Source organism: Camelus ferus, chromosome 1 (assembly GCF_009834535.1).
Source record: "Camelus ferus isolate YT-003-E chromosome 1, BCGSAC_Cfer_1.0, whole genome shotgun sequence".
Taxonomy (NCBI): Eukaryota; Metazoa; Chordata; class Mammalia; order Artiodactyla; family Camelidae; genus Camelus; species Camelus ferus.
This window is the reverse complement of record NC_045696.1, coordinates 57248463-57273271: the sequence shown is the minus strand read 5'-3', so window position 1 is coordinate 57273271 and position 24809 is coordinate 57248463. Positions and strand designations below refer to the sequence as shown.

The 24809-nt window shown below is 36.3% G+C and overlaps 1 protein-coding gene across 6 annotated transcripts in view; it reads left to right on the top strand.

Moving 5' to 3' along the window:
* Positions 1–24809, top strand: part of POLQ (DNA polymerase theta) — a 95937-nt gene that overhangs the window by 16172 nt on the left and 54956 nt on the right. For 5 of the 6 annotated variants that reach the window (XR_004320080.1, XM_032480141.1, XM_032480134.1 and 2 more), the window contains 9 exons: positions 967–1114; positions 3239–3385; positions 4885–5097; positions 10648–10787; positions 12222–12426; positions 12819–12961; positions 17110–17303; positions 18218–18342; positions 19599–19842. Coding sequence is in view for 5 of the 6 variants with exons in the window: in XM_032480141.1 (XP_032336032.1) it covers positions 967–1114; positions 3239–3385; positions 4885–5097; positions 10648–10787; positions 12222–12426; positions 12819–12961; positions 17110–17303; positions 18218–18342; positions 19599–19842 (1559 nt within the window). In the remaining variant the exon portion in view is untranslated. Of the gene's footprint in view, positions 1–966; positions 1115–3238; positions 3386–4884; positions 5098–10647; positions 10788–12221; positions 12427–12818; positions 12962–17109; positions 17304–18217; positions 18343–19598; positions 19843–24809 lie in introns of those variants that run through there. The other variant, XM_032480149.1, reaches the window with a different exon arrangement.

Here is a 24809-nt window from a genome sequence, read left to right as displayed (position 1 = left end):
CTCTTTGTCTGGAATGCTTTACCCACCAGGCATCAGTAGGGTTTCACCTTTGAACCTTCACTCAAATGTTACTTTCTCAGACCTGCCCTTGTTACCTTATTTAAATTAGTGTCTTCCCGTTGGTTCCTATTTTCCCTGTTTTATTTTTCTCCTTTGCACTTACCAAAATTAAACATATTATGTGTTTTACTTATCTTGTTTTTATTATCTGTCTCTTCCTATTGGAATAGAAACACTCTGAGGGCAAAGCTTTTTTTCTGCTTTGTTCTCCATCCCCAGCACCTAGAACAGTATTGGCACACGTTAAATATTTCCTTAATGAGTGAATGGATAAATGAATGAATTAATCCAGTTACACACACTGAATCTCCAGTTTTGAGAACTTGCTGGGCCACTACAGTATTTACATGTGCTCTTTGTTCTGCCTGAAATGTGTCCTCTGCCCCCTCAGTTACCTTTCATTGAGATAATGCTTCCCCTTCTTCCCATGTCAGCTAAATCATCATTTTCTCAGGGAAACCTTTCTTTCAGATCTTTCTGTCAAATTTATGTCAAATACGAGGCTTCAGAACACTATGAAAACTCTGTTTTATAGTGCATCTTATGATTATATGTTACATTTGTTTGTTTAGTTCTTTAATACGTTTCCCCAGTGAGACCTAAACCCCTTCAGACTTGGACTTTCTTTTGCTCACGATTATATTCCTATTACCTGTGGGTTGGAGGTCAATCACTATTAGTTGAATGAATAGAAAATATTTCCTTCTCACCTTGCATCATAAGGTTTATTTCTTTTTTCTCTTTTTGTTTTGTTTTTTCTTTGTTCTGTTACTGACTTTGTAACTGATTTTTTAACATGCCTTTGAGTAGAAAAACCTTTCCCAGGAAGCAAAATGAGTGACTTTAAACTGATACAAACATGTTTTGAAAGTACCACTAGAGTGGCTATTTCTTTTTCCTTTTTAGGGTGATGACGACCATGTTGTTAGTTTATGTTATGAGACCATTCTTGATAACCATTCAGTATTACTTTTCTGTCCATCAAAGAAATGGTGTGAGAAGCTGGCACATGTCATTGCCCGTGAGTTTTACAATCTACGTCATCAAGCTGAGGGTAAGTTACTGATGGAAACGAAAACCCTCAGACTTAATACATTTGCTTGAAAGTACTTTAATAATTATATTAGCAAAGCATGGCTCTCTTTCATCGTTGCCACCAGCTGCCCGCTGGATACTCCTTTGCAAAACTATGCTTTTGTGACTAATTGTCTCCTTATCCTGCTTACCGACAGTGTTTACACACATTCAGGCTAATTTTCAGATTTTTAGAATATTGAATTTATACAGGTATATACTAAGGTTCTTCATCTAGAATCCATGGGCTTTGAGAGGTTGACCTCGAAGCCCCTAAACTGTATAAACTTTACGTATACCCATTTTTCTGGGAAAGACAGCCATATTTACATATATATTTATTAATATTTCCAAACTCTAAAAAGAATCATTTGTTGACATACAAATATTTTAAAATACATGTGTATTTTAAAATAGGCTTTATTGAGGTATTTATATAACATAATATGTACCCACTTGAAGTATATAATTTAATGAATTTCAACAAATGTATACACCTTTTTAACCCCCACTATGATCAACATACAGAACATTTCTGTCACCCTAAGATGTTCTCTGTTGCTGTCAGTCTCTTCCGTCTGTCCCCAGCCTCAGGCAACCACTCATATGCTTTCTGTCACTCTTAATTAGTTGTGCCTTTTCTAAGAATTTCATGTAGAAAATGAAGTCATATGGTATATGTTTTTTGTGTCTGGCTTCTTTCAATCAGTATGATCTTTTTATGATTCATCTGAGTTGTTACACTTATCAGTTTGTTCCTTTTTTTATTACTGAATATTGATCTAGTATGTTGCTATAACGATGTATATTTTTACCAGTTCTAGAATGAGCACTGTTCTCTCACCACTATACTAGCCTGTAGTTCCTTGGGGTCAAAGATAAGTGTAGAGAAGACACAGAGACCAATTCTAGTTACAGAGTACTAGGGCATTTTATGACTTCATTATGTCAGTGTCATCCTGAGGACGGGTGATGGATATCTTAATACTAGCCCCAGTAAGTAAACTGAAGTCTATACTGGGTAGGCTCTGGTCCAACATTATAATATCTCTTCTAGTTCCCTCTTAATTGATACTTTCTGTACTATGTCAACTTATATTTTTTATGTTGTACCATGATAGCTTATATTCCTTAATAACCAGAAATATCATTAATATTTTCTTTGCTTAGTGTTCTGTTATTTTTGATTTATAGCGGTGGTTCCAAATCCTAGTGCTTGGACTGGGGCCTGGCCTAGGATGAGCTTTTCACCACAAAAGTAAAGACAAGGCATCACAGTTTTCATAAAGATGAAGTTTAAATTTTGAAATTATCCCTACTAATTTTTTTATGGTAAAATGACTTTCCTTTTGAAATAAGTGTATTGAACAGTAGTAATTAAAAAAATTTTTTTAATTGTCCTTAGGGAAATAATACATTGGCCACCCTCTGTGGGTCCTCAAAATTTTAAGAAAAGTTTACTTGAAAGATTAAAAATGTATAAAATATAAGATATAGTCTATGAGAAGTTTTACTAGTTCAGAAGTTCAAAAGTCTAGGAAATTCTTTAAGAAAACATAGTTCTTGCATCTAAGAAAGTTAAGGTCTTACTGAGGGAGAGGCTTACACATACAGGCAAAAACAGAGGGTAATATGTGATTCATTAACACATTGATGCCAAAAAGGCTGGAAAAATTGCTGCATAGAGCTATGCTCCTCTGTGATTTTTGACTCTGCTGGTTAGTGGAACACGCTTTGAGCAAGGGTTTTTGTTTTTTAGGCTCTGAGTGGTATTAAGTGTCTGAAATCTCTTTTCTTTGTTTGTTCTTTTGATCTCCTCCTCCAGGTTTGATCTCATCCTAGTAGAGCATTTCCTAAACGTTGGTACACAGTAGACTTGCCTGGGAATATGTTAAAATCCTTACGTCCAGGTTGTACCCTATTAAATCACAATGTCCAGGGATGAGAGCCAGGCATCAGTATTTTTAAAGGATAGCTAGGTGGTTATTTTATATAATAGTTTCAGAACTGTTGCACTTGTATTTAGCTCTGTCATCACTCAGGCAAATAGTAGTTAAAGAGGTCCAAGGGGAGGTGAACAATATTGATAATTTTTTTGTGGCAGGATTGGTGAGGTCATCTGAACTTCCACCAATGATACTGGAACGGAAGGGCCTCCTAGAAGTGATGGATCAGTTAAAACGTGTGCCTTCAGGACTGGACTCTGTATTGCAGAAAACTGTACCTTGGGGAGTAGCATTTCACCATGCAGGTATCCATATTTATAATATGTTACTAATTAGCCCCTTCCAGAAATCCTTATAATTTCTTCATTTTTATATTGGCATGCATTTGTAATTTCTTGTTAACCACACTTAATACTCTTAGATTTCATTTTAAGAAATTGTGTGATTGATAACACACAGAGAAAAAAATGTGATAGTGAGTATGTATATGTCCATGAATGACTGAAACGTGCTGAACGCTGGAATTTGACACAACGTTGTAAAATGATTATAAATCAATAAAAAAGTTAAAAAAAAAAAAGAAATTGTGTGATTAAGATTAAACAAGAATAAAACAAACGTGTAGGTTTACTTATCTGTATAGCATATAAATACTAGATAAAAGCTTTTTTGTATCATTAGGGAAGCAAATTCTAAAACTGTTACCTTTCTATACTTTATATCCTTAAAATTTAGGCTAGAGTAGTACTTGCTACCCTAATTTTATGCCACTTGAATGTTTCCTTTTATCTCAAGGGGTATTTGAAATATTCTCACAAATGTGTCAAAATCAGATTAATTTTAGAAATTGTCATCTTGTATTTTGAGAGGGATGCAAATACCTAGATTGTCAAAACTGCAAGATTTATTACAATCATTGAATTAAATACCTTCTTTCTGAGAGTGATCTGTCCATGATGATATGTGCTAAAGATTTGATTAACAATATATAGTTTCTAAGATAGGAATTTAACCTTTTCAATTTATTTAAAATTTTTATCATGCTATATATAGATAAATTTTAAAATATATATATGTACACACACACAAACACTCAAAAATATTTTCATTGTGTAACTTAATATGCATACTAATAAAATGAATACCAGTGGACCTACCACTTAACTTATAAACTAGGGGCTCAATCCTTTTGATTTTTTTTTAAAATAAATTAAAATAAAAAATAAGCTAGATCAGTATATATTCTCTATGTTGTTTTTCATTTACTTGTGTGTTTATTCTTCAGGCATTTATTTATGTGCCTGACCACTGTATTAGATAGGCCCTGCAGATACTGTTATGAATAAGGCATGTCTCTACCCTCAAGGAGTTCATAGTCTAGTGTAGGGGTCAGCAAACTACAGTCTGCTGGTCAAAGCCAGCCCACCATCTGTTATTGTAAGTAAAATTTTATTGGAACACAGTCTGGCCCATTTGTTTTGTGGCTGCTTTCATGTGGACTATGGAAGAGTTGAGTAGTTGCAATAGTTGTCTTGCAAAACCTAAAATATTTACATATAAAGTTTGACAGCCCCTGGTTTAGAAGCTGAGATAGAAGTATACTAGGGGTGGCAGTTTATACTCTTAAATTGATATACTGTGATGACTTTTTTGTTTATAATCATAACAATAATTTGAAAAAAATCTCTAGAGACTTGTAGCATATTCTCAGCTATGGAATATGTAAGTGATCAAGTAAGTGGTCAAGTACAGTATTTTCATTATATGTAAATAAATATATGCTATTATAACTTCATTTTTTTAGGTCTTACTTTTGAGGAGAGAGATATTATTGAAGGAGCCTTCCGTCAAGGTCAGATTCGGGTCTTGGCAGCAACTTCTACTCTTTCATCTGGGGTGAATTTACCTGCACGTCGTGTAATCATTCGGACTCCTATTTTCAGTGGTCAACCTCTAGATATTCTTACTTATAAGCAGATGGTTGGCCGTGCTGGCAGGAAAGGAGTAGACACGGTAGGTAAGTGAGTTTGAATTTTACAACAGCATTGCTGAAGGACAGTGTCAGTCTACTTGAAATTGAATGGCCACTCATTTCTCATCATGGTGTATTTCTTTGTTTTCCAAAACACAAATGTCATCCTTTTGGATTTACTTAATATTTATAATGAGTGTAAGTTATAATTTTCATATCAACTATTGATTTTTCTACTAATGTAGTAGTATGTCAATCAAGATGACATCACATTAGCTGGAAGATGACTTTTAATTTCCACTGTAGTCTGCTCTTTAGCACTTATGAAGGGATTCTTTTTAATCGGTATTAGTTCTGTTTAGGTGACTGGTCTAAGTTCAACTAGGGATGCTGAGAGTTGGGAAGTACTCTCACAGTTTTGGAATAGGAACTCCATTTACTATCTTTCTTTTTTTAAATTGGCACTGGCTTTAAAAACACTTTCCCAGTTTGTTATCTTGTGTCAGTGAGTAATGATAATATTATCAGCAATGCATACCGAAGTTTTGTCTTAAGCAACAGGGAAGAAGCTTGTTTGAATTAATATTTGCTGCTATCTTGATTTTTATTTCTAACTTGCTACATTATTCTGGGTGTGACTAAATTGTTGAGTCTTCTAACATTAAAGAACTTTGTGAGGAACATTCTCTGTCACATTTTCTACTGGTTTGTTTTTCCACGTTGAGTAATGTAGTTTCTGTCTTGTGGCATAAAATGGCTACTCCATTCTCTGTCATCACATCTGCACTTCAGCCATCAGGAAAGAGAAATGAGGAAGTAAAAGGCACATCCTGCCCTTTAAGGGCACTTCCCAGAAGTTGTACATGTCTCCTCACATACAGTTGGCCAGAACATAGTCACATGTTTACGTTCCCCAACTACAAGGGAGACTGGTGAATATAATCTAGCTGAGTGGCCATGTGCTTAACTAACATTTAGGGGTTTTATTAAAGGGAGAATGAGAGAATGGCTATTAGTAGCAACCATCAATCTCAGCCCCAGTAGCAAATGATTCATCTATCTGTAATTCCTGAAGGGCCATTGGTCTGACTCACGTTTAAGCCTTAAAAATTTTGATGATTTAAAAACTCTTCCAGCTCATTGGATTTCTCCTACTCTAGGCATGTCTCTTACCTTACCTATGAAATATGCAGAGTACATGTATGTGTTTAAAAAGGATGGGAGGAAGAGACTGACATTCCCTCCTCATTCCTAACTGCCTCCTTCTGTCCTTCCCCCAGTTCAGATTTCTCAGTAGACTCAACTCTCAAGAGTGGAGTATAAGTTCATTTTACACAGATACTCTTATTTCAAAGTCAGAGGGTCTTTAAGGTAATGTAGAAGATAAGGAGGTTTTATTTGCCTTGCTACGTTCTTAGCTTGTGCTTGTTTCTCTTGGGGAAGAATAATTGGAAGGTTGGCGCCTTGTGCTAATATCAAACCTTAAATTAGATAACATTCAAACAAAACTAAAATATATCATATTAATTTTGTTTCAGAGGTCTTGGAAACCTTTGAGATTGACTTTACATAATGCTCCATTTCAGAATGGCACATGGCTTGCTCAAACTTCTTTAAGTGAGGAGGGTATAACTCAAGTGGTAGAGCGCATACTTGCCATGCATGAGGTCCCAGGTTCAATCCCCAGCGCATCCTCCAAATAGAAATAAATGAACAACCCCTCCCCCCAAAAAAACTTCTTTAAGTAGGGGAATGTGTAAATATAGAGTTTCATATCAACTATGAAGATTTATATACTTGGTCATGTTTTTTGGACTATGTAGCATCTTTTTTGCTTCTGTGCATAAACCTTTGTAGTTCCTGTGCAAAAGACAGCTTAAGTAATGTTAATATTTCCTAAATAGTTCATGGTGTTTTATTTAGATGACTCTTTAATCTTTTGGTGGATTTCTTGGAACCTTGTAGTGTATGGTGATGGTGCTTTGTGCCAAAACAGTGATTTGCAAGTTAAATAGTTTGTAGATCTATCTATAGCAAATCTATGAATAGTTTGATTCTAATTGACTTCTCTATTATGATTCAGATACAGCCTCCCTAGGCAGATGAGAACAGGGACTTGGATATATATACTGGCATTAATTTGGCCATTTTCTTACATCTTGCTCATCCTGAAAAAGGGTTATCTATTTTGTTGAAGAATCAAAGCCTGAAAGAGGTTTAAACAGCCCGAAGTGACTTTTTACTTTGTTGCTAATGCTAATTGATCCATTTTCTAGGTAGTTTATAAATCTTAAGCTGGGCTGTTTTATAGTCATTGCAAGAGCCAGGTGATATATTTATTCACTTGGTTTTTGTTTGTTTGTTTTGATAGTACCTATATTTTTTGTAATTATATCTGAGATAAATAACCAATGATCATGACATTTATAGTTCCTTATATGTTTTCTATCTTGATTCTCAATTTGGCCATCAGTGCTGGGAAAGCATCATCTGTTTTTTTCTCTCAGCCTGGGTAATTATTACACTCCACCACAATGCTACTTTCATTTCTTTTTTTTCTCTAATGCAAATGGCCTTCATTTTGCCCCTTGGACATTAGTGTTGTTAGGAAAAGAAAGATTGCTTTATTCAGGAGGCTGGCAAGCTGGGGAGAATGTGGACTCATGTCCAAAAGCCAACTGTCCTCCTGCTGATCAGGGGCAAGAGCTTTTAAAGGGGTTTCAGTGGTGTATAGGTGGAAGGAGGGGGCTACATGCAGAAAGCACAGTCAGCTCTGACGGTCATCTTGAAATTTAGTCATGTGGTGGTCTGATCAGTGTCCTCTTGATTGATCTATGTACAGTTAATCTTCAGTTTCAGGATTGGTTTGTTCACATTTCTTTGAGGCCAATTCTTGGAATTGTGTAAGATGAAGCAGCTTGTATCATGTCTACAGTCTGGTCATCATGCAGTTAACTTCTTCCACCTGCTAGGGGTTTCAGTATCTACAAAACATCTCAAAGGTTATGGCTCAGAATATTATCTATGGTCCATGAGGAGGAACTAAAGGTCTTTAACTTTGTTTAATGACTCGGATATTATTATATGGTCCTGTTTGACTGGTTTCCTTTGCTTCTGCATTTTCTCGCTTCTCTGATTAAATTTATCCTTTGGCTAAGACAAAAGGCAGGCCCAGGACATGGGGGCCGTAGATTCTATCCTGGGAAGGCCTCATAGGGTCCTGTTCCATTTCAACATCTTATTTACTGCTTCCTTTCCCCTACTATTAGATTCATTTTCAAAAAAAAAAAATTACAATTTTCTCTAGTATTAATTGTCGTAGTGTTTATGTTTGTATAAATTGAATATTTGAATGTTTTTAATTTGTAAGTGCTTTCACATATTTTTGTTGATTTGATTATTGCAGTAACCTAAAGCATTTAGATTAGTGAATGTTATAATGCAATTTCTAGTTATGCATTAGTATTTTTGATTGTATATTATCATCATGTATAACTTATTGAACTCAGGTTTTACCACTTGCTACATGACAGGCCAGAAGTTGAGTGACAAGGTGTTGAGTCAAGGAAAGCAACTTTATTCAAGAAAGTCAGCTAACCAAGAAGATGGTGAACTAGTTTCCTTAAAAACTATCTTAACATCTTGGCACAGGCAAAGGGCTTTTAAAGGCAGTGTAAAGGGAGGAGGCTTCAGAGTGCATGAGCAGCTTGTGCATAATTCTCTGATTGGCACTAAAAGGTGAAGTTTTGAACATCCGTAGTCTTTTGATTTCAACTGGTCTGGAATCCACATGCTTGCAGTCAGCATTTTTTATCTGGTGGGGGACTGCTTCCTATTTAAAAATCTTAGGAATGTGTGTCAGACCTTTCATCTATATCTGTCAGAGAACTGGGAGTTCAGTGACTCTGCTATGTGGCTATTTTATAGTTTAAATTGTTACCAGGCCCAACGGCTATTCTTTGTTTCTACACCTTCACATTTCCTAATCATTAACTCTTTTTTTTAAACATTTTTTCATTGAGTTATAGTCATTTTACAATGTTGTGTCAAATTCCAGTGTAGAGCACAATTTTTCAGTTATATATGAACGTACATACATTCATTGTCAAATTCTCTTTCGCTAGGAGCCACCACAAGATCCTGTATATATTTCCCTGTGCTACACAGTACAATCTTGTTTATCTGTTCTACACTTTGAAATCCCAGTTCCTTCCCTGGCAACCACAAGTTTGTATTCTATGTCTATGAGTCTGTTTCTGTTTTGTATTTATGGTTTTTTTTTTGTTTTTTTTTGTTTTTAGATTCCACATATGAGCAATCTCATATGGTATTTCTCTTTCTCTTTCTGGCTTACTTCACTTATAATGACATTCTTCAGGAACATCCATGTTGCTGCAAATGGCATTATGTTGTTGGTTTTTATGGCTGAGTAGTATTCCATTGTATAAATATACCACATCTTCTTTATCCAGTCATCTGTTGATGGACATTTAGGCTGTTTCCATGTCTTGGCTATTGTAAATAGTGCTGCTATGAACACTGGGGTGAAGTTGTCATTTTGAAGTAGGGTTCCTTCTGGATATAAGCCCAGGAGCGGGATTCCTGGATCATATGGTAAGTCTATTCCTAGTCTTTTGAGGAATCTCCCTAATCATTAACTCTTGAGCCAGCCTTTTGAGACTCAGGGGAGACCTGTGAGACTAAAGCAAAAGCCTTTTATTTCAAGGGACAGGGAAACATGGCTGGTATGCAGTTTCATAACTAGTAATAATTTACATCTGTGTTTTTCTTTATAGTTTTCAAAATATCTATGACTATTATATACTTAATTATTCAATAACAGTAGTTAATCCTGGAAGGAAGGAAAAAAAACTTTTCCTCTACCCTCTTAAGTCACTGGCTAGTGCCTGCAAATTAAACTGGCAAATGACAGATTAACAGGAAAAAAGACATACATTTTTTACTTTACGTTAATATTTAATTTTTTACATACACAGAGGCATTAATTGAAAAGAAGTGACTATCCAAAGAAGCAGTTAGTTGCTGGGGGCTTATAAACCCTTTTAACAAAGGGTGATAAATTGTAGAGATGTGAGAAGACAAAGGAAAAGGGGTTTGGGCTTCTAGGAGTGATACATTGTGGGAAGGTACATATATTCTGGAAATTAATGGAAGTTAAGGTATATTAGTAAGGTTTAAGTACATCCATCTAAGTGCTGACTTTTTGTCTCCAGTGATAAAAATGGTCCTTCTGCTATGAGAGACAGGAAGGGGAACACCTTCACAAAGAGAAATTTATGTCCTGCTTCTAGGCAAATAGAGAGGGCAAACAGCTCTTTCTATGTTTGCTGCTTCCCAGTTTCCTTCAGATCAAAATAATCCTTATGCCAAAGTGGCATATAATATATAGCATATTTTGATCCTCTTCAATCCAAAATTCAGAAAATAAAAACATTACTGATAATTTTATGACCATAACAACCACTATCATCTGTTTTCTCCTTTTAAACAAGTAAGACAATTTAAATTCTCTTTAGCAAGTATCTTATGGAAATGTGTTGAGATTTTGCAAATGTATGGTTCTTTTGGTTATAGGTGAGAGTATCTTAGTTTGTAAGAACTCTGAGAAATCAAAAGGCATAGCTCTACTTCAGGGATCTCTAAAACCTGTTCGGAGCTGTCTGCAGAGACAAGGAGAAGAAGTAACTTCGAGCATGATAAGAGCTATTCTGGAGGTAAGAGACAGTTCACTAAACTACCATTTGCTTTTTTGTTCCTATAGTACAGTGGTAGAACTTTAATTTAGTATGTGAAAAGTTGTAGCTTTGTATCTCTTTATGGGATTATTTATAGCCTACTCAAGTCTGAATCTCTTCTATTTTATATAGTTACTTCTTGAAGTTTAATATAGCTAATGGTATATCAATCTACTTCAAAGTAGTGGTTTAAATGCCAGATGGTTATTTTTATTTTTTAGATAGTTTTTATAATTTTCTGAGTTTTAAGAAAAGGTGACAAAAATAGACCCTAGTTCTTCCATCCAGATAATACCTGTTGACATTAAAATAAAATAAAATTACAAATACACAATTAGAAGTTGCAATCTTCTAAATATGAAAGTATCTAAAATGAAAAATAAAACCTTTTGCTTAGAGTCTCTCAAAGGTAACCCCTTTTAAGTGTTTCATGTATTCATCCAAAAAAGTTTCTGTTCATATACCAGCATGCCTTGCTATTGGTTTCAGTGCTGGTGCTAGAGGTACTGGTACTGTACTCATTCACTTTTTTTCCCTCTTAGCTGTCAGTTTGAAGAAAAAAAAAGAAGAGTAATTGTTAGCATAAGGTAGGTAAGAATGTAGAAAGTAGGTACTTTCACATATTGCTGAAACTCTTTTTGAGGGCAACTTGGCCATAACTACTAGGATTAAAAAAAAAATGCACGTAGCCATTTATCCAGTAGATTCACATCTGGGAATTTTCCCTGGGGATATATTTGTGAAATTTTATCAAATTAAACATACAAGAATATTATAGCTTTTTGGTTATGAGAAAAAAAACTAGAAACAACCAAAATACCATTAATACATTATAACGGGCTTTGCTGTCATTAAAAAGAATGAGATAGCTCTATTTAGGATGCTTTAATATGGTTCCAATATATATTAAATGAAAGAAAGTAAGAGGCAGATTAGTGTACATAATAGAACAGTCGTGGGTAAATGATATCCACAAGACACCACTTTCATCTTTTTCTACACCTATTCCCACCCCTCTTCTAGGTGGGAAGTATTCACTACTAGCATTCTTATATGCCCACATATTTCAAAAGGAAGAGTTAGAGGAATTTATTTGGTTCATGAGCATAAGCCATCAACACCTTCTTTATATTATATATGTTAAAATTTATATATATTATTTATGTTGTTAGTTTCTGCATTTCAAATAAATAAGGATTTTTCTTTATGAGAAAATGTATCTACTTTTTAAGAAAACTTTTTATGTTTTCAGTAGGTGTTACATACATTTATAATGAATGATGGTAGAAGAGTTAATAAAGAGTTTCTATGTTTAGATGCTGATATTTTAAGAGAACAAAATAATGTCTTATACTATGAGGGCCTATAAATCTTACTAAAAAGTTACAGAAAATTTCAAACCTCTTGTCTCAGATAATAGTTGGTGGAGTGGCAAATACATCACAAGATTTACAGACTTATGCTTCTTGCACATTTTTGGCTGCAAGTATGAAAGAAAAGAAGCAGGAAATTCAGAAAAATCAAGATTCTGTTCAACTTGGAGCAATTGAGGCCTGTGTAATGTGGCTGCTAGAAAATGAATTCATCGAGATTACTGGAGCTAGTGATGGAACAGAAGGTAAAAATGACTTCTTGGTTGCAGTTTACTCACTTTTTCATTTTTACTGACTTACAGTGTATAAGACTGCTTAGTAAAATGAAACTGACTTTTCAAGCAGTATATCAACTCATTTTTAGTAAATCGGTGCTGTGTTCAGCAACATCAGACAATTAGCATAGAGCCTGCTCATGAATATGCATGCATTGGATTCTGTTGGTAAAATTTATCAGCTCCTGAAAGGTTAATTACAGAATATTGAAAAACAGTGTTTTGTTTTGTTTTGTTTTGTTTTGTTTTATTATTTTTTTACATTTTTTTATTGAGTTATAGTCATTTTACAATGTTGTGTCAAAGTTTTATTTTATTTTTAACATTTGGTTCTTTATTTCCCCACCCCACCCCCAAAACAGGAAGTGTGTACCATCCAACACATCTTGGTTCAGCAGCTATATCTTCTTCGCTTTGTCCATCTGATACCTTAGATATTTTTGCCGACCTCCAAAGAGCAATGAAGGGCTTTGTTTTAGAGAATGATCTGCATATTGTTTATCTGGTAAGTTCTGTTTTCTTCATTATTACATTTGTGGAAATGGGGAAATAATACCTATAAAAAATCCTGAACATCAGAGATACCCTATGGGAATATCTTGCCTATTTTCCTTGACTAGGTGGGAATAGAAAAGAAATAGTGAGAAGAGAGTTGTTTTAAAGTAGTAAATTTAATGTTCTGGTGACCCTTTAATCTACTTGCCTATCTATTTTCTCCAACTTCCTTTCAAAAAAGATTTGAGGAGATTTATAAAAAAATACGTATTTTACGATATGTAAGAGAATAGCAAAGGACAGTTGAGATACCTGGAAATTAAAGTCCATAATGTAAAATTCAAACAAAGTTTGGTACATAAACAAGAGACAAGAATACCATTAAGTCATGTACAATTATTGTGCCTAACTTTGGTTCTAGGCTGTCTAGCAACTGTAGCAAAGAGGGGGGTTTGGTTAATTTCAATATTCATAAGATTAAAAAAATAGCAGAAGTATTGCATTTCATTGTCTAAGATAAATTTAGTCCTAAAAAGACACTATGGGACTTAGATTCTTCATAAAAAACCTATGATAAATGCAGTAAGGACTTTTAAAATTTGTTTACATTAGATAATCTGTTACAGATATTTTTTAAACAAAGATTTTTATAAAAATTGGATAAAATAGAATTTGAAAGCATATTCTCTCAAAAGAACCTGGGGAGAAATATTTTATTTTGTCAATTAAGTGCAGATGGTGGGAAGTGATAATAAGCAAGATGGTGGTATAGGAGATCCCTGGCTGTAGTCCCCATCACAAAAACATGAATTAGTAACTATTCATAGTCAAGAACATCTTGCTAAGAATCCCAGAACCTGGTGGTGAGGTTGAGACACTCTCTTAAAGCACAAAAACGAGAGCAGCCACATTAGAAGACTAAGAGCAGTTGTTTCACTTGGCATGTGTTGCCTTTCTTCAAGCCAGCACACTGAGAGGGATCCCCTGTGCCTACACTTTCTCAGTGGGGAGAAGAGAGCCAAGGTGGCTGTCTAGTTTTCTCATCCTCAGTATTCTCTGGGAAGCTCACTTCCGTTTTGCCTCACAGAGACCCCTGGGAGAACTGGCAAGGCTAGACCACCTAGGGTCAGCTAGGAACAAAGAACGGGATGGGGCTTACAATGACTAGTGTGTGGATCATGGCAATGGCAGTCATCCTTCCTGGCCACCTCACCAGAAAGAGGCCAACAAGTGATTCCACTCTCTTGTGGTGCCAGAATAATGTCCCCATCTGTCCAAGAAGCAAGGTGAGCAGTTCTGGGGGTCTAGGGTCCCCAGCTAGTGGCCTGGCTGTAGAGCCCAGCCTGCAGCCCTGCCCTGCCAAGAAGCCAAGCCAGCAGCCCCACGAAACTGCAGAGCTTGCTTGCAGCCTTGCCTGACCAGGAATCCTGAATGCAGAATATAACCTGGAGTCCTGCATGAACACAGAGTTCATCCTGTGGGCCCAGCCAGCTGTGGAGCACAGTCTCTTGCTATACCTGAACATGGAATCCAAATAATGGCACTACCTAGCCAGGAGTACAGTCTATTTCTGACTGACCAGAGGGCCCACAAAGAGCCCCACCCAACCTCAGAGCTCAGCCAGTGAACCTGTCTGACTATGTCAGCCCAACCAGTGACCATGTCTGTCCACAGAGCCCAGCTAGCAGTTCCACTTGACCAGGCAGCTGAGGCAGTGGTCCTGCCTGAATGCGGAGAATGTCAGTGGCCCCATTCAACCAGAGGTCCTGCCTGCCCTCCTGTGGACTCTACCAGCTGGCCCTTTGTGGAACCCCAGGCTGGGCTGACTAGTGAAGGTCTTTTTCTGTCAAAGCAAACATGTGAAGATTGGAAGAGGTAACTGAGTTTCCTCAAATGCACAAACACCAACACAAAGATGCAAGAATAATGAATAATCAGGGAAACATGACACCACCAAGGAAACTAATAATGCTCCAATAAACAAACCTAAAGAAATGGAGATCTATGAACCGACTGACCAAGAATTCAGAATAATCCCTTTAATGAAGTTTAGTTAACTATAAGAAAACACAGGTAGGCAACTGAACAAAATTAGGAAAATAGTACATAAACAGAATGAGAAGTTCAACAAAGAAATAGAAACCATTAAAAAAAAAAAAAAAAGCCCCCAAACCCAGAAATCTCAGAGCTGAAGAATATAATGACTGATTTGGAAAATTCACTTGAGAGCTTCAAAAGCAGACTTGATCAAGCAGAAGAAAGAAACCATGAACTCAAAGATAGATCATTTGCAATTATACATACAGAGGAGAAAAAAAATGGAGAGTGAAAATCCCTGCAAGACTAATGGGACACCGTGAAGTGAAAAAAGTATACACATTATTGAAGTCCAAGATGGAGAAGAGTGAGAGAAAATGGCAGAAAGTATTTAAAGAAATAATGGCTAAAAACATCCCAAATATGAGGAGAGATATGGATATCTAGGTACATGAAGCTAAGAAAACCCCAAACATACAACCCAAAAGGGACTTCATTGTGATGCATTATTACCAAACTGTCAAAAGTCAAAGAGTCAGAATTTTGAAAACCACAAGAGAAAGGACTTTTGTGTATGTATGTATGTATGTATGTATGTGTGTGTGTGTGTATGTATTTAAATGGAGGTACTGGGAATTGAACCTAGGACCTTATGTATGCCAAGCAGGCACTCTACCACTGAGCTATACTATAACCTCCCCCCAGGACCTTTGTTATATACAACCTCATAAGGCTATCAGTGGATTTCTCAGCAGAAACTTTGCAGGTCTGGAGAGCATGGTATGATATTTTCAAAATATTGAGAGAAAAAAACTGCCAACCAAGAATACCTATCATGCTGTTCTTCAGAAATGAAGGCAAGATAAAGTTTTTCCCAAACAAAAGCTGAGACAGTTCATCACCATTGGAGATGCATCATAAGAAATGTTAAAGGGAATTCTTCAGGCTGAAAGGATGCCAATTAACAATGTAAAAACATTTGAATATATAAACTCACTGGTAAAGGTAAATTTATAATCACATTCAGAATTCTGATTGTAATGGTGGTATGCAAACTTTTATACAAAAGTTAGACACACATGTTGAAAACAACTATAATTTCAATAATTTGTTCAACTTTTTTCAGATTCCACATATGAGTAATATATACAAAATTTGCCTTTCTCTGTCTGGCTCATTACATGTATTACAGTGCCCTTCAGCTTAACCATGTTGTCATAAATGGCAAGAGTTCCTTCTTTTTTATGGCTGTATGATGTTCCATTGTATGTATAGTTATAACATACTATTTTAAGCTGATACTTAATTCTATACAAAAACTCTGTACTTCTCTACCCCTTCATGTTTTATGTCACTGATACTACAGTTTACATGTTATCTTATGTATCCATTTCTTCAAATGTTCTTTTCCTTTCTTTCTTCTGCCAGCTTTTATCTACTGTTTAGCTCTATAATGAATGGTTCATTTCAGTTGTACTTTTTAGCTCCAGAATTTCTATTTGGCTCTTTTTTGTCATTTCTGTTTACTCATATTCTCTACTTGATGAGACATTGTCATCATACCTTCCTTTACATCGTTTAACATGGTTTTCTTTTGGCCATACTTATACTGTCTGCTTTGAAGTCTTTGCCTGGTATTTCCAACATCTGGAATCTCTCAAAGAGGTTTCTTTTGCCTACTTTTTTTTTCTGTGTTTGAGACACACGTTGTTGTTTCTTTTCATGTCTCATTGTTATTTGTTGTTGTTGTTGAATCCCAGATACTTTAGATAATATATTGTAGCAACTTTGAATATTGATTCCTCCTCCTCCGTTTTCTCAGAAATCATACAAAATACTTAAGATTGTATTTAACATCAGAATATTGAGATTAAAAGTGCCTATGATGAAAGTTCTTGGATTCTGTAAAATCCAGCTTGTATGCTTAATGGTTTCTTCCTTTTCCCTTGTCAGTGAGTTGTTTATGATTAAATTAAGTTTTCACATAAATGAAGCATTATCCCATTTAGAAAATTTTCCAAATACCGAGGCTTTTGTTTTTATCAAGAAGTGTATATTTACAATTTTGTCTCTCTTATAATGCAATAGTTCCAGGTAATGGATGATTCTGCTTCCCTTTAGGTTACACCTATGTTTGAGGATTGGACTACTATTGATTGGTATCAGTTTTTCTGTTTATGGGAGAAGTTGCCAGCTTCTATGAAACGGGTGGCAGAACTAGTGGGAGTTGAAGAAGGGTTCTTGGCTCGCTGTGTGAAAGGAAAAATAGTAGCCAGAACTGAGAGACAGCACCGACAAATGGCCATCCATAAAAGGTAAATATCAAGGAACCTGGACTATCCAATATTTAACACAGTATTTGATATGCAATAGTTGTCCAGTTTATTGTAGTCACTTTCAATGTCATTAAAATCAAAGTTTTGGCTAAGTATAGTAAAATTTTTCAATTTCCTGTATTTACTGAATTTATTGGTATTTCAGTTTCTTCCTTGTGGCTTATAAGATGCCATTTATCAAGACTTTTAAAAGTAGAACATTTAATTACTTCCTTTCCTTAAAGAAGATGTGACTTAGAACGGCCAACTTAGTGTGGCTCAATTTGAAGGTATGCTTTGTATCATCCTTAGAAGTGATTCATTACTGATTCATTACCTGTAGGGAAGAGCCAGTTAAAAAGATTCAGGTGGGGAAATTGCACAGGCTTTATCTTCTTTGAAATATAATACAATTATTTTTCTTACAGTATTAGTCTTTAGTATATTATTTACATCATAGTCAAGTGAAAATTTTGTAAGGATTTATATACTTGAATTATTTGTGGCACAATTGCCTTTCACATTAAAACTTTTTTATAATCAAATTTTGATTGAAATATGATTAGATGGTATAACTGTGTATCAAGTGTTCTTTTCAATTTTTGTGCCATCACATTTCTTGAGCCAAGTTTTATTTATTAAAATTAATTAGCAATAGTGAAATATGGAAGAAATCTTTTTGTTATATAGATATTAGTTTTTTGCTATAGTACTAATGTTATGTCAGAATTTACTTTACAAACATTGAGGTCTTTGTCCACTAATCCTGTATCCTATTATAGGAACTGTCTCACTTTCTCAGAGGTGTAAACCCTCCCTTGCCTTTATTGGTTCTTGTTTTTCAACATACATTGTACTTTCATAGTAGACATAAGTGATCTCTTACTACCATACTTTTGTAATTTACTTTCCAGGTTTTTTACCAGTCTTGTGCTATTAGATTTAATCAGTGAAGTTCCTTTAAAGGAAATTAATCAGAAATATGGATGCAATCGTGGACAGATCCAATCTTTACAACAGTCAGCTGCTGTTTATGCAGGTCAGTTAAACAAGCATTTCCACATTTATTTAAGACTGCGGTTTGAGGTCAAGTTAAGGTTACTTTTTTTTCAAATTCCGTTTTACTGTAGGCTTCTCTAAAAGTTAGGCGGCTGTGTCAAGCCATAATTTTGTATAGCCCCTGTTACCATCAGAACACCTAAAACTACAACTCTTCTGGACTTTGTTACATTATTACAGGAGACTGACAGCTAGCCGAGTATCTAGACCTTAGTCCCCTTCCATTCCTTAGCAGTCTGCTTACCATCCGTCTCTCTTTTTTTTGCCTGTTGTAAGAGGAAACAGATCCAGTTCTCAGTGGTCTTCCTTTTATCATCAGGTTACTGATTAATACTTGTTATTGAGGAGGATGGCAAGTGAAGAGGGATTTCTGGACTTCTATTTCACTGCTCTAAATATCATCTCTTTAAGAAAATACCAGTTTCCCTTAATAAAATTATACTCCTATCTTGTAAGCTAGGCAAACAAGGGAAGTTCTAGGTCTGATTTTATCAAGAACACTTTAAGCCCTAAGGAAGGAAACCCTGGGTTGCTAGAGAGTGTATTTATATGTGTAGTTTCATTGTGAAGGTGTGTGGAGGGGAGAATACTGAGGGAAAGATGAGAGGGTGATGAGAAGGGAGACTTACTGGTATCAACTCACTGGTATCAAAGATCTCAGATTACATCTAGGGTTAATGTTCTCATAGGGAAATGATTTTCTTAATGACTTGACACTTGGCTGCTCTGGCCTCTTTATTTCAGGAGGGTATAGCTATTGAGCTAGGCAACTTTTTTTTTTAAAGAAAATATCAATGGGAGCTTCACTCTATAAATAATCCTCTCAGCACTTGGCTATTTGAATCAGCTCTCTTGTTTTCTTCTGGGTAGAAAGAGTTCTTTACCTGTTTTAAAGGTTGTTTCTTCCTTAAAAAAAGGAGAGAGTGAGAAAGAGGAATGAACTAGAGTGAGAGCTTTTTGTTTGTTTTGTGTTTATGTGCTCTGCTTCCGTTTTTTTCATATGTCAAGTTATTGATTAAGAATGAATGAGGTAACATTCAATGTGTTTACACATTCATTGCCCATTTAGCTAGACCCTTAGTATATGTCTACTCTCCTATTAATTTACACCTTCGGCCTGTTAAACTTAATGATTCTGCAGGAAAAAAAAATAGTGAAGCAAAAATACACCTCAAGAAATGGAGAATTGGTCTATACAGAATTTTTAATTCAATAAATATTCTATGAATATTCCAGGGATGATTACAGTATTTTCCAACCGCCTGGGCTGGCACAACATGGAACTACTACTTTCCCAATTTCAGAAGCGTCTTACATTTGGCGTCCAGAGGGAGCTGTGTGACCTGGTCCGGATATCCTTACTTAATGCACAGCGAGCCAGGTTCCTCTATGCTTCTGGCTTTCTTACTGTGGCTGATCTTGCCAGAGCAGATGTTGCTGAGGTGGAAACTGTTCTGAAAAATGCTGTGCCTTTTAAAAGGTAAGGAAGTCCCCTATCTACATAGGGTTATTAAGTGGAAAATCAGGTCAATTTGTAAATAACAGATAATGTATTAAAATATTTTTCTCTTAGATAATACCATATCATACTTGGGGTAAGTAGAAGAAAATGTGGCTGCTTTTCCCCCCTTGAAGTTTCCTTTTTTTGTATATTTAAAATGTATTTTATGACTTTAAAGACATTATCTTAACTCTCTCCTAGAAAGATTAAGCAAAGCTAAGTTACCAATGCTTTCTGCATTGATGGACTTTAGTTCTCAGTATATATCCAGGGCTCATCTTAGACTTTCTTCAGGCAAGAGCACTTTATAAATGTACTCCTTTTGACTGTTCCTTGAAACACTAGTCCTCAAAAACAGTTTGTGAGAAGACTCCTTGACTAGTGTGTGTGTGTGTGTGTGTGTGTGTGTGTATGTGTATGTATGTGTGTGTGTGTGTAACCAATCATTGAATGGGCTGGATTCAGCTTATAATCAAGGAAAATCATAATTATTTTCTCAACCACGGTTCTTTGAACTCACTGTTATATGGAATCTCAGCCAGATCCTATGACTAAAATACTAACAGTTTTATTTTCAGGTTTTAAAAATTTGTTTTAATAAGAGCATCAATCTCATTTCCAGTTCCATGCTTCTTTCCTCCCACTCACTTTAGGCCTGACACAGGCTCTGAAACTTGTAATGTGTAGGAAGGGATGGGGGCATAGTCAAAGGAAAGGCCTCACTGCCCAGTGCCACCTCACAGCATGGGCTCCACTCCATGTCATCCAGCAGCAACCTAGGTATGGTTCCTGCTAGTGGGCCTGGGGCAGCATACACTACAACCAGCACAGCTGTAGGGGTATAGCTGTCTCTACCTAGATTTTGAAGGATGAAATCCCCTGGAGTCTTAGGCATGTGCAACACAAGCAGAGAACTGCTGCAGTGGGGGGCCCCTGCAGAGCCCCCACTAGGGCAATGCCTAGTACAACTGTGGGGGCAGGGCCATCCCCTGTGACCGAAGATCAGAAGGTCTGCTGGTGTGAGATTCTGTCACTTTGGGGTGTGCCTCTGGCTGAAGCCTACATAGAGTATGTTTTGAAATCTACCTGTAAAGGCGTTGATCTCCTCTGAAGCCTGTGATTTTCACGGAATCTTTAGATACATTCATACTTGCTTAGAAATATACAGTAAAAGTCCTAAGGTGGACAAATTCAGATGTGGGAGTATCTGTGGTAACAACATACCACATATCATACCTAACCCTTCCAGGGAGTCAATCTAAAGACAGTATACATTTTACAAAGTTTATTTGGAAAAAAGTTCTAAACACATTTTGGAATTGCTTCTTTGCTTCTTTGTGATGCTAAGGCTGTTATTCCCATGACATGTCCTCCCAAAAAAAAAAAAAAAAACTAAAAACAAAAAAATTAGTGACATCAGTAATAGGACAAATCAACATGATCTGTCTCCTCATGTGACACACTGAGAAAGACAGCATTGCTTCTGGAATATTCTTATCAAAAATGTCTAACATGAACTGTGGGGAAACATCAGGCAAACCTAAATTGAGAGACATTCTACAAAATAATTGGCAAGTACTCTTCAAAAATATCATTATTTGTTTTCGACAAAGACTGAGGAACTGATTCCAGTTAAAGCAGGCTAAAGAGACATGACAACTAAATGTACCACCTTATTCTAGGTTGTATTAGAGGAAGGACGTAAGTGGAACAATTGGTAAAATTTGAATTAAGTGTGTAGATCAGAAACAGTATTATATTAATGGCTAATTTTCTGAACAGAATCTGGTGTATCTGCAGACTGGCCACCCTTTCCTTTCAGTACTTGGTACATAAAAGCCAGAAAACCCAGCTAGCATTCAGATTGTCTTGAATAGTTTGCCATTACCGACAATCTACAATGAATTACCTTGTGCATATGTATTTTCATATTGTTGGTAATGTTTCTTCAGAGTAGATTACTAGACATGAGATTTCAAAAGGTAAGTGCAGATATAGCTTTATTAGATTCTAAATTGCTCTGCAGAAGGGTCCAGCCAAGTTGTATTCTCACTAGCTTCAGCCTCACCAACAGAATCCATTGTTAGAAAACAAAATTCAGCTGAGTAAATTTGAAGATTTAATTGACTTTATTAGGCACCTTAGGAATCACAGCGTCTTATCTAGCAACTGGAAGGAGTTGTACATGAAAAAAGAAAGGATTGTTTTTAGGCCAGGGCTTCTTATGCGGAGGGGGTGGGGTGGAGGGTGGGGAGGAAAGGCAAGGGGGTTTTATCATGCGCATTGCTTCTTGGGGTTGGGGTAGAACAGGAGGGGAGGAGCTAGGAGGGAACTGGGAGAAAGGATGGATGGATTACCTCATTGTTGCTGACCAGAAAATTCTAGACTGTTTGATTAAGATTACATTTCAGGTGAAAGTCAAAACTGCTGTTAGGTTAGGTATTAAATCTAGGTTTGATATTCTGAGCTTTAGCCATTTTGGGCCTGTGGCTTTTCTCTTTAACAGCTCCCTCCTTTTCTTTGTACTCTCATCCTGAGAGATGTGATCAAAATTTAAGGAATTAGTGTCACTCTCAGCTACTGTTCCGCAGCTTTGGTGATCTTCACTGTGGAATCCATAGGTCATGTTTTTGCTGAACCCCTGTGATATTCATGGGCCAGGACTTCAGGTTCACATTTTTTGAGGTGGCTGCTGTTCTTGCTTATTTTCTGACATTCCACCCTTAGGAAGATCATTTCACTGCTGGTCAGTGGCTGTAAGCATGCATTTTAAACTTTTGAGAGGATCCAGTGCTCCAGGTGATTATGATAACTATAGGCAGGATAATCCTCAGTGTTTGGAGTGCACTTTGGAGCCATAGTCCCTGAGACCCAAACCAACCAAAGACCCCGTTGAAGGAGTCATCCTTTTAAGCCAAGTGGTCTTAGTAAATGTAAATTCTACTTCCCCAGAAGTGTCAATCCGGTTATAGCAGGTGGTGTTGGTCACAGCACAGACACTTACTTAGCTAAAAGATAATCAAGGGCTATCTTATTATCAAGAACAACATGACTAGAGAGTCTAAGTATTTTTGTTGGCATGTAGTGTCCTAGCAGTGGAATCCACAGTGTCTCTTAAGAGTTAAGAAAAAGTTCCTGATCATATTCTTATTTGTATTAACTCCTAATCAGGGAAGTAGGATTTTCCCAAAGGAAGCAATTCTTGAATCATGACTGCCTCCTGTTAGGCCCTTTCTCTAACAGTTAGGGGCACAGTTAGATAGCCTAAGAGGCATAGTCTAATCGTATGCCTGCTATCTAGGCATTCATAGGCCCAAGGAGAATGATAACTAGCACAAAGATAAGACCAGTTGGGGCACAGACTATTCCTCTTAAGAAGTACTGATAGTGGATTCATTCACAGGGACTGCTGTGTTTACCTATTCAGGCCAGGAGTCAGTCAGGTTTTTAGTGCATGGGGGAAGAGAATCTCCTAGCCTGAAATGGAGTTATCCTAAATTCTAAAGGTTATCCCTTCTTAGAAATGGCCTGGGAGATACAGATGATGGTGTTATCTTTCCAGGCCAATGCCAAAGTGAAGTTAAGAAAGAAAAGGAGAAAGGCTTTCATGTTTAGCTAAAGTAAGACTTGCATCTGGCCTCTTGGGTGACAGCAGTGTATATCGATACCAGCTACCTGTTTTTACTCATCAGTTTGATTCAGGGGTCTACAGTGTTGTACAGGACCGGATGTCAGGTGGTCCTCCTTAGCTGTGAGAAATGTACCCAAGGCTCAATACCATCTATATTTTTGCAACAGTGTCAGTGGTCAGGAGCACTTGAAAAGAAAGTTCCCCTTTGAAAGGGCTCAAGGGCTGCCTTTGTTCTTCGTGATATCAAAATAGAAGGGTGGGAGAAAACTGGAAATATTAGTTTGGTGAGTTGTAGACAGATAATTGAAGAAACTAGAAAAATCCTGGGTGCAGTCCAGTTAATAGGTATGTAATAAAATCTCAAAGACAATTTACAAGACTAGATTCTAGTATCTACAAAGGTGCACGTAATTTTTCTCTCTTCAATTACCCTCATTTTTCTTTAAACTAAAGATAATCACAGTAAAACTATTTGTTTGCATTAAACTTGGCCTGATTGTATAAGTGCAGCAAAAATAGTAACTGACCATTGAAATTCTTTTTAAAGCCTGCTTTGCCAGAATCTTACAAGCAGGGTACCAGGTCCATTTTTTTTTTTTTGAAGCAGTTCCTTGAAGCAATCTGGTCATATCTGAGTCTATGCATATCTTTCTCAAATATGTCATTCCAGTCAAAACCTTGGTAATATACTCAATATTTCTAATTGTAACCTGTTAAAAGGAGAACGGACTCTTATTGAAACTATGCAAGCAAATACATTGTTATGAGAGTAAGAAGATTCACTGAGGGTTTCTGAGTTCTGGATGGATCAGGTAGAGAGAAAATGTAAATGTTTCATTTTTATTCACAAAGGTATACTTTGGTAAAGTTTTTAAGTCATAGATAGCTTAAGAAAACTTCTCCTTAAATTTGGGAAAGCAAAACGTTAGCACATCCTCCTCAGTTCATGTAGTCCCATGTAATCAATACTTTTTCTACTTGAAGACAGTTTTTCAAAGGTCCAGAGGAAGGAAGCTTGAGGCCTCTAGGGATAAAAATAGTCCTTAAATGTACTATGGTGGTTGAAGGAATGCAAAAACAGAGAAATGGGGGTCTGTCAGGGAGCCAGGAAGAACCAAGAGACTTTTTTGGTTTTCCCATAGCCTCCCCAGCTGTTTGTTTGATTTACAGTTTCTCTGATTCAGAAGCAGACTGTTGTCATGTTATAAGGACATCAGGATGGCGAAAGTCTGGCAGTAAGGGAGTAATTTTTGCAGAAGTAAAAGGAACTTCATCTACACTTGCTATAGTCTTTACAGATTCTGTTGCTATTGCC